Here is a 10,000-nt window from a genome sequence, read left to right as displayed (position 1 = left end):
AAACATATATCCCAAAACAAGATATTTAGAATTTTCATACCTTTGTTTCATATGGAGCCATACAAGTGAGTTCAGAAATTTGTGTGGTAAGTTTATATATCTATAAATATATACATTTGTATATATATATATATATATATATATATATATATATATATATATATATATATATATATATATATATATATATATATATATATATATATATATATATATATATATATATATATATATATATATATATAAATAGTCTGCGTGTGTATATGCATAAATGATAAGTTATAATCATTACTAAAAGACACTTGAAAAATATCCCTTAATTCTGTAAATGAAACGTAGCATAGGAATTTAACATGCCAGTTATTCTTCTTCTCATGAAAGAGACAACGATTAAAAAAACCTCCAATGTTGGGGGTCTGTTGCAATTTGCAGGCTGAAAAAATAAAGGAAAAGAACAAAGCTTTTGAAAACCCATACTTCTTTACATTGCTTACGTTGCAATAATGATACAACGGAGAGAGGGCTGGGAGGTACGGAGATAATGAGAGAGGAAGGAAAACAATATAACAGACAGACAGACAAACAGACAGAAGGTAATTGGAGAGAAATAGACTGGGGATATAATGAGAAATAGGAATTATTTGCTGCTGAACGTTTTGTTTAATCTATTGACGATAATGTCATTATCCTTTTTATTGATTCAGAAAGCAAGGAAATGGAAGACGGATGAAAAGATCGAAAATGAAAATGTTAATGAACACGTCATTTTATTTATTCTTTAGTGTTCACTGATAAACCAAGGATCAATATAGCAACCAGAACTTGCATTCACATCTATATTGCTTTTGTTACATAAATCGTAAAATTACGTGGAATTTAACATAGAACTCAACTGATCTGCGATCCCAGAAAGTCGTTTCATTTCCAAACCAAACAGCGACGGCAAACCACAAAGGCAAAAGGCAAACGGAGAGAAAACAAGACAGAGAGACGTGTCAACAAAGACAGAGTGTGAGAAAGAGAAAGGGGAATCTGATGCAGGAGAAGAAAAACGAGAGGTGGATTTGCGATTGAAGTTGACAGCTCTTTGAGAAAAAGATTGAGAGAGAGAGAGAGAGAGAGATATAAGCGCTGAAGATTGAGAGAGAAAGTTGAGTCAGAGAGAGTGAGAGCGCAATTTCAAGAGTGAGGTTTGACGAATGGCAAAGTGAAAGTGAAAAAGTCAGAGTAAGGGTTATTAGTGAGAAAGCGAGAGAAACAACTATAAATGAGAAGAAATAAAGGAGTAAAATTATATATTTGGTAAAGAATATGTCTGTAAAAATAGTAAATAGGTATATTATGGTTATAAGCACTTCGTTGTTTTGATAAAAAAAAAGTTATATCCGATATATAGAAAACACAAACAAGGGTTCATAGCAGGGAAGAGAGAGAGAGAGAGAAAAAAAACAAAATTATTACAAAAATATGATAACCTGTTATTGTCTAATATTTCTCATGTTCGTTCGTATGTTTGCTTTTATGTATTTCATTTCAAGCGATTTTATTGCTTTTTAAGATTGATATGTTTATAAAATGCGAATTATAACATCAGATTTATATAAAAAGGAGAATATATATTTACTGTATATGTGCATATATATATATATATATATATATATATATATATATATATATATATATATATATATATATATATATATATATATATACATATATATATATTGTAAACAGTTAGTCATACGTAATCATATGAGCCAATGAAGGCTTCGCGAAGAAATTTGAAAATGTGTAGGTGCTGCGTTCTTGATAAAATATATCGTAAAATAAAAATTACATTATTGTTTATTTTACATCGTCACAGACACACGCACAAACGTACATACATATATGTATATATATATGTGTGTGTGTATATATGTATGTATATATATACATATGTGTGTGTGTTTTTCTGGCAGAGTTTCTCTCTTCCACAATTTTTTGTTGTAGGAATCGCCTTTGTGGCGTTGACTTCTTTGATGCACACTTTTTCATATTTCCTTACTTCTTTTTCCATACTTCTGGATAAGTATTCAGAAGTCAGTGCCACAAAGGCAATTGCCTACAACACAAACACACACACACTCAGACTCACACATACACACACACACACACACACATATATATACACAGTATATATATATATATATATATATATATATATATATATATATATATATATATATATATATATATATATATATATATATATATATATATATATATATATATATATATATATATATATATATATATATATATATATATATATATGATGGTATATTCATTTGGAAAGGATGTTCTTCTACCTTAGCGATCACTATAGGAGCATAATCTCTTATTATCTTTCATAAATAGAATCAGATCAAATGTTTCTATATGCATTGTTTACCTATAAAATTTTATTGTTGTTTATCGAAGTTAGGTTTAGCGATAGGGTCACGGAAGCCTTTCTGTCAGGATATAGGATCACTATCAATAAGATTATCAAAAACCTTCACTTCAGATAACTTGCAATTATTGTCATGTCTGATCTGTCTCAGAATCTTTCCAAAGACCACAGTATCCATCGAGTAGTGTCGATAAATAACGACCTAGTTTCTTAAAGGGCGCGTCCACACTGCTGTAAAACATGCCATGAATACGCGACGGTAACATATCGCACACACGTCACTAACAGGTTGGATACAAGTCAACGAGTTGCTGGTAGTCCAGACCTGTGATTCATACGATTATCCAGCATTTGCCAAAGATTCATTCTCCACTTATGGTTGTTGACTTGTTTCCAATCTGTTTGTGATATATATATGCAAGAAGTTGCCGACGTGTGTTTATGACATGTTTTACAGTAGAGTGGGCACACTCTAAGGCTTTCCAGTTCGGTCCCCCTCTCTGATACACGAGTTTTCCAAGCATGGCATGTTGTAGTTGTGACTGAGGTTGTCTAAAGTGTGTGGAGCTCAAACAGCTGATTTTCCTTCGCTTTGGTATTACTAAAGCTTTAGAGTAAATAAGGACCCAAGGGCGAGACGACCAGGAAGCACAGTAGCAACCTGCAGAACTGGCATCCCCTAGGACTGCAGCCTGAAAGGATAGAGGGAAAAAACGATGAAATTTGACCTTGTTTATCATCACTGAAAGACACCGTATTAGATTATGTATTTCGGTAAAGATGACAGGGCACAAAACTACTGAGAGGATAAGAATTAAAATTTTTGGAAATGTGATAATGTTTTCAGAGTTCCAGTATAAATATTTCTTTCTTTCGGGAATGCTTCGATTTATTTCTTTAGATCTGCACTTATAGATTTTGAAATTTTCTTTCTTTTCACAAGTTCATGAGATCGGTATTCATTTCCCAGTTAAGTGGCTTAAAGTTGATGGCTATTTTTTATCCTTAAAGTCTTAAAAGAAGAAGAAGAAGAAGAAGAAGAAGAAGAAGAAGAAGAGACACCATTTGAGAACACTAACCTGACGCTCGACCGCCGTCGAGTACCGACGCCTGGAAAGGGGGCGTTGTACTTAGTATATCCTCGACTGAGTCTTCGTAAATTCTGCCAATCTGGGCCTTGCAACGGACCCTGGCGTATCCCTCGCGCTGGAGAAGTCGAGGGGAGAGAGAGAAGCGCATCTGGAGAGAAGACGTCGTTAGGCCGTCGCTGTCTAGTTGGTTGATTTGCGGCTCAATCCAGCTGGCTATCACCTGAGGGGTAATTGTTATTTTTTTATTTTCTGTTCATGTCTGCTGTTCTTTTGACCTTTTTCATTGATATCATATCACCTGAGGAAAAACTGTAATTTTAATTTTCTTTTAATGTTTTTGCTTTTGTATTAGCTTATTTATTGACTTGTTATTTTCATGCAATGACCTACGGCTAAAGATGAATTTTGATTGGTTTATTTAGAATGGCTATAAACAGGCAACTTAATTTCCTTTTTTTAAGATTATTTTGAGTACGTTCGAAACGGATATATGGATGATATTGCAAAAAATTACATTTACACTTTATAAATGTCATATTTTCTCAGTTATGTATCCTTGAGGACACGGATGTCTTGTCTTATGGAAACGAAGTGTTTTCTATTCTTATTGCCATGAGTGTTGAAGAAAAATTACATCCAGCAAATAACATTTAAAATTTTTTCAGACACCAGACTAAAAAGGGAATTCGAAATGAGTAACTAAAGACAAGTTAAGATAAATTTTCATGAAAATAAACTTTGGTCAAGTAAACATTTTTTTCAGACTCAGTAACTAAAGACTAATTAAGAAAAAGCTTCACTGAAACGAAGGTAGGCATGGGTAATAATGCAGTTAAATTTACCAGTTAATGGCAAAATAAACAAAGCTTAATGATTTAATACTTACAGCCTTATCGTTAATGGTAAAGGATAGCCGAGGGGGAGGTTTGGATCTCCTGGAAATGCAGGTAATGTCGACCCAGTCTCCTGGCATGTACTGAGCACGGACACCGCGTATAGTTGGGCTTCCGTCCGGTAAATCTAGGGGTTACCATGAAATGAATTAGAGAAACTGGGAATTACATATGCATACACACACACACACAAACACACACACACACACACACACATATATATATATATATATATATATATATATATATATATATATATATATATATATATATATATATATATATATATATATATATATATATACTGTGTTTGAAATTAGAGGACCCCTCCACAGAACAAATGGAGCTATGAAGTTTTCTGCTATAGCCTATCTCCAAGTACATTATTTTAAGTTTCTATTAGGCTATTTTTCATTTTACATTTCTTGTATTTTTAGACTGAGTGACGGTGTTAGATACAGCCATGGTTAATGACTCGGAGAAAATCAGATGGATTGACCGAATCTGGGCTATAACCTTCAGAGAGGCCAGGGATGCTGGTGCATCCTTCATTTCATGTTCCTGGATAGCTAAATGCATTAAAAGAGATGAATCGTTTGTTAAAAGAAAATGTAACAAAAATCCATATGACTGTCATCGTGAAAAGAGTGAGAATCTTGGAAGGCCTGAAGCCCTTTCTCAGGAGTCAAAAGACATCATAGCTGAGGCAGTGGGTAGACCAAGAAAGTCTTTACATAAATTGGCGCTTGAACTAGAAACAAGAAGAGGAGAGAAGAGAAGTTATAGTGCTGTATATCGTGAGTTGAAAAAATCTGGTATCAAGCCATTTCTTGTTATCAGCAAGCCCAACATAACTCAGCAACAGAGAGAAGACCGTGCATGGTTTTGTGGTTCATTTCTTAAAGATTGGGATGAAGCTGACTTTCTCCATGTTGCCGCATCAGATGAATTCTTCAGTTACACAGTCAGGAAGCCAAATCATAAATATGACATCATTTTGGGTGCAAAGTTGGATGATATCAGCGATTACCGTGCGCTCTCACCAAGTTGTGAAATTTCCTGAATGTTTGGGAATTTTTACCTGTTTCACAGCCAAACGGTTATTGTGGATCATCAAAGAAAAAGGACAGTCATGGAGTGGTGAATACTTCAGAGAAACTGTGCTTACTGGTGGAGTATTTCCTTTCCTCAAAGATCCTGAAAATTTGTTATCTGTTGAAGAAGTCACATTTTTGCATGATAAGGCATCATGTTTCAAGGCTCTTCAGACACAGGAGCTGCTTCGAAACAATGGTATCGATTTCATCTCGTCAAGTGAATTTCCAGGTAGCTCCCCTGACCTTAATGTGTGTGAAAACACTGGTAGTATCTTAAAGGATCATGTTGAAGCGTGCTCAGTGAACTACGATGGTATACCAAGCCTCGACGACCTGCGAAGAGAGGTGACCAAAGTGCTCAGGGAAATGGAGTTTGAGTCTCAGCTTTTTTGCAATTTGCTGAAATCTTACCCCTCAAGAATGCAGGCTGTGGTACAGGCAGATGGAGGCCACACAAAATATTAAATACTCAGAGAGAAACTTAAATATATAACTGTTCTGAGTTACTTTTGTTTTTGTCCATATCAATTTTAGTTTATGCTGTCGAAAGGGGGCCTCTGATTTCAGAAACACCCTGTATATATATATATATATATATATATATATATATATATATATATATATATATATATATATATATATATATATATATATATAAAATTACTAAATACCTCATTCAAACTGGATGGTATCTAATGGAGTATTTATTCAGAAAAAGTTACAAGCTTTCTTGGACTGTTCAAACTGGATACTTGATAATGTGGACTGTTTGTCCAAGAAAGCTACAACTTTCTTGGACTGTACTCCATTGATAATGTGGACTCAGTTTGTCAAGAATTGGTCCTTTTTCTGAATAAATTCTCCATTAGATACCATCCAGGACAGTTCCTTAGTATGTGATAAAGTTAATATATATATTGTATATGTATATATATATATATATATATATATATATATATATATATATATATATATATATATATATATATATATATACTGTGTGTGTGAGTGTAGATAATTATAGATATTTTTGCTTAATTATCCTTTCTAACGGTAACTAGAATTACAGACATTAGTGATTTATAAACCAAAATTCTAACCCGGCCATTACACATACATCAAGTAATGATGTATGACTGTTATCCTCAGGTGGATGATAAATAGAATGCAGCAGAGAAGTCTATACAGAAATATGGAAGGATAAAATTAATGTGATAAACTGATGAAAACAATAAAGAAAACCTGACAATCTAAAAGGAAATTAATATTGAGGAAAAACAGAAAACATTGATAAAAGCAGAATGCGGCGACAGAGGGAACAAACTAAGTCTGTGAGTAATTAAGTGGAAATTCCCCCCCTTCGATCCCAGGGCCCAAAACTCTCCCCGACCTCCTCCCCTTTCAACCTCAACAACCCCAACTTTAAAACTTCACCACCCCGGTCCATCCCCGCGTCCAAACACAGGCCCCCGAAAATTCCTGCGTAAAACCGGAGGGAATTCTGAGCATCCCGCCCAAAAAAGACAAAGATGCCTCGAATTGATCTTTATTACTTAATGGTGGTGGCATTTGGGGCAAATAAAGGTGATGTGGGACATCCGAGTGTTTTGGCAAGAGCGAATAATTCAAAGCAGTTTTTCCATGGCTTTTTTCATTCTCAGTTTCCATGTTCATTTCAGTATAGAATGAAAGGGGTAATATTTTCTTTGGGATTAATTTTATATATAACGATAATACGATAATGACTTCCTAATCTTCATGAGAAAACCGAGAAGTGGAGATATGCATATGATGTGTATCTAGCAAAAGTGATTTGGGTATTGTGTATTGTAATTATATATATATATATATATATATATATATATATATATATATATATATATATATATATATATATATATATATATATATATATATATATATATATATATATATATATATATATATATATATATATATATATATATATATATATATATATATATATATATATATATATATATATATATATATATATATGTATATATATATATATATATATATATCCTATGAATATAATAATCATATAGTAAAGATATAATATATATATCCGAAAGTCATATATAAATAACAATAATCAATCTAAACCTTTTTTTTTTTTTATCTCGTAAGTGTCAGTGTCGTCGGTGCACCACACATGGTGCACTGAAGGCATTATAAAAATGGCTGTTGGCAGTGTTCCTTCGGCCCCTAGCTGAACCCATCTTTCAAGCTTTGACTTTGCCTCCATTCTCACTTCCTTCCTTCCTTCCTTCTATCTTGCTGTCTAACCTCTCCAACCTCCTTTTTTCACTTCTCTTAAGCGCTGAATCGCTAAAGTTGCTCTGTGTTGGGCTTCAAGGCCACATTATCATAAAGCAAAATCAAATCAAATCAATACGTTTGTTTGCCTCTTCATAAGTTACGTTCCCTGTTCACCACTTGAACTCGTACAGTGTGATGCATCTCTAGAAATAAATTGAAATACTGAAATCCTAAAGAATTATGTTGGCAAACCGTCTCAAGACACCTTGATTCGAAACCCATTCAGGCGAATAAACAGAAGCCGTTTATACAAATCGAAGAAATTGCCACAGAGACAGACACGCCACAGCACCCACGTACGACACTGATGCTCATTCCATCATTAGCAATCGGGATTTCCCCGTAATGGTTTATCATAGTCTTCATCTCATTGCAACTGACATGAATGGTTCCCTGAACACTTTACGTATCAGGTTGGCTGAAAATCACGATTTTCTTTCCATTGACGTAAAGAGAAATTGACGAAAGACTTTTTTTTTTGGTATCTATTTTTGTATATATTAATTATGATATATCACTTGGCTATTACAGAAAATACTTATATGGACTTTTTCAGTAATGCAAAAAAGGATGATATATTTCTACTGAGAACTAAACATGAAAGCCTGTGTAAAATCACACTTTTCCTAGCTTATTTTGTTGTTTATGAGTCTGTCTAGTTGATATGCACTGATTTATCTGCTTCTGAAAATCTATCTATTTGTTTATTTACCCGTTACTTGTATGATACTTCTGTTTTTCATTTGTTAAACCTCACCATTGTCCCGACCTGTTCGTATATTTGAATAGCAATTTAAATGTTAAACCCTATTTAAGAACAAAAATATTTGACCTTAACATCATTGCCACTACCGGTTTTTTTTCAACTATTTTTTTTAAGCTAACTGATACTCATTTTTCAGATATCCTGTCAATCATTTCTCCCTTTTCAAGATTGTTTTAAAGTTAACTGAGATTTATTTTCCAGATATCCGGTCAATCTTTTATTCCTTTGCACGATTACATTTCAAAAGTTTTACAGTAAATTACAGACGACAATGAATCATTAATACCAACTATGTTTTACCAATTTCTAGAGCGTCAAGGAAAAATAATTGAAGAATGATTTGATCTCGCTTGTGTATGTTAGCCACCTGGTCGAATTTCTATTTTCATGAAGATCAAAGGGAAGGCAACTAAATTTCCATATTTCGTTCAACTAAAAACGATGAAGTTGATGGGAAAGAGACGAAAAATGGCCACATAAATCCTGAAAACAGTTAATTATACCATGTGTATTGCAGTAGTTTAAAGTACTCCAATGATAATATCCGTGCTCAGAAACTTTCTAAACCTTATTACTTTGTTCAAGGAAAATTATTATAAGCAATGACTATGGTTCAAACAATTTCGAATAATAACGTCTTTCCTCCTAGAAAGTGTGTCATCTTTATTGCCAATTCATCAGTATAAAAAGGGCACTGTTTACCGAACCACAAATCTCAGATATTGCCATTTGAAGTGTAAACATTCTTGTCAATAACGCAATGTTTCTGTTTCATAATGTTTTCAGATTTGCGTCCCGAAAATTGACAGTGTGTAAACACATCTCATTTTATTGTTTCATCGTTGTTATTAAAAATAGGGTAACATAATGTAAAACAACACTGAAAAATATACTAATAAGCTATTAGGCTGCAAAGAAACTTAGATTACCGCAAGATGAATAATGAAAATATCATTGTTATTATACAGTCTCATTCTACACCATAGCTCGAAACAACGTGAGAAAATCAAATCTCAATGGATGTTAGTGAACGAAAGGACAAGAATTATCCTAATCAGTTACATAACTTCCACTTTAAACTAGTAAGAGTGCAAAATGATCAACATTCCGGAAAATCTTATACAGCAAAAGGAAAATATCCAAACAGAATTTTAAAGGATAGAATCTTTCTTACCTATGACGTTTAACATGGCATGATCGGATGCCGTGTGGAAGGTTGGACCGTCTGCCGAGACCTCACAGTGGAAGGGACCTGCTGCTCCTAGGGTCACGTTGGCTATTCTGACGCTGCCACCCCAGGATTTCTCAGTCTTTGAAATATGTAGGAGATACAGTATATGTATATATATATATATATATATATATATATATATATA

The 10,000-nt window shown here is 33.3% G+C and overlaps 1 protein-coding gene across 1 annotated transcript in view; it reads right to left on the bottom strand.

The window, feature by feature from the left end:
- Window positions 1-2,346: 2,346 nt before the first annotated feature.
- Window positions 2,347-10,000, bottom strand: part of LOC136826507 (uncharacterized) — a 169,731-nt gene continuing 162,077 nt past the window's right edge. The window contains exons 3-6 of the mRNA XM_067083695.1: window positions 9,799-9,934; window positions 4,412-4,545; window positions 3,514-3,745; window positions 2,347-3,126 (exon numbers count right to left, since the gene is read on the bottom strand). Coding sequence (XP_066939796.1) covers window positions 3,044-3,126; window positions 3,514-3,745; window positions 4,412-4,545; window positions 9,799-9,934 — 585 coding nt within the window. The 3' untranslated portion in view covers window positions 2,347-3,043. The remainder of the gene's footprint in view (window positions 3,127-3,513; window positions 3,746-4,411; window positions 4,546-9,798; window positions 9,935-10,000) is intronic.

The sequence above is a fragment of the Macrobrachium rosenbergii genome, chromosome 41, assembly GCF_040412425.1.
Source record: "Macrobrachium rosenbergii isolate ZJJX-2024 chromosome 41, ASM4041242v1, whole genome shotgun sequence".
In the NCBI taxonomy this organism is placed as follows: domain Eukaryota; kingdom Metazoa; phylum Arthropoda; class Malacostraca; order Decapoda; family Palaemonidae; genus Macrobrachium; species Macrobrachium rosenbergii.
Note: the sequence above shows the minus strand (reverse complement) of the source record. Positions and strands in the feature narration are given on the sequence as shown.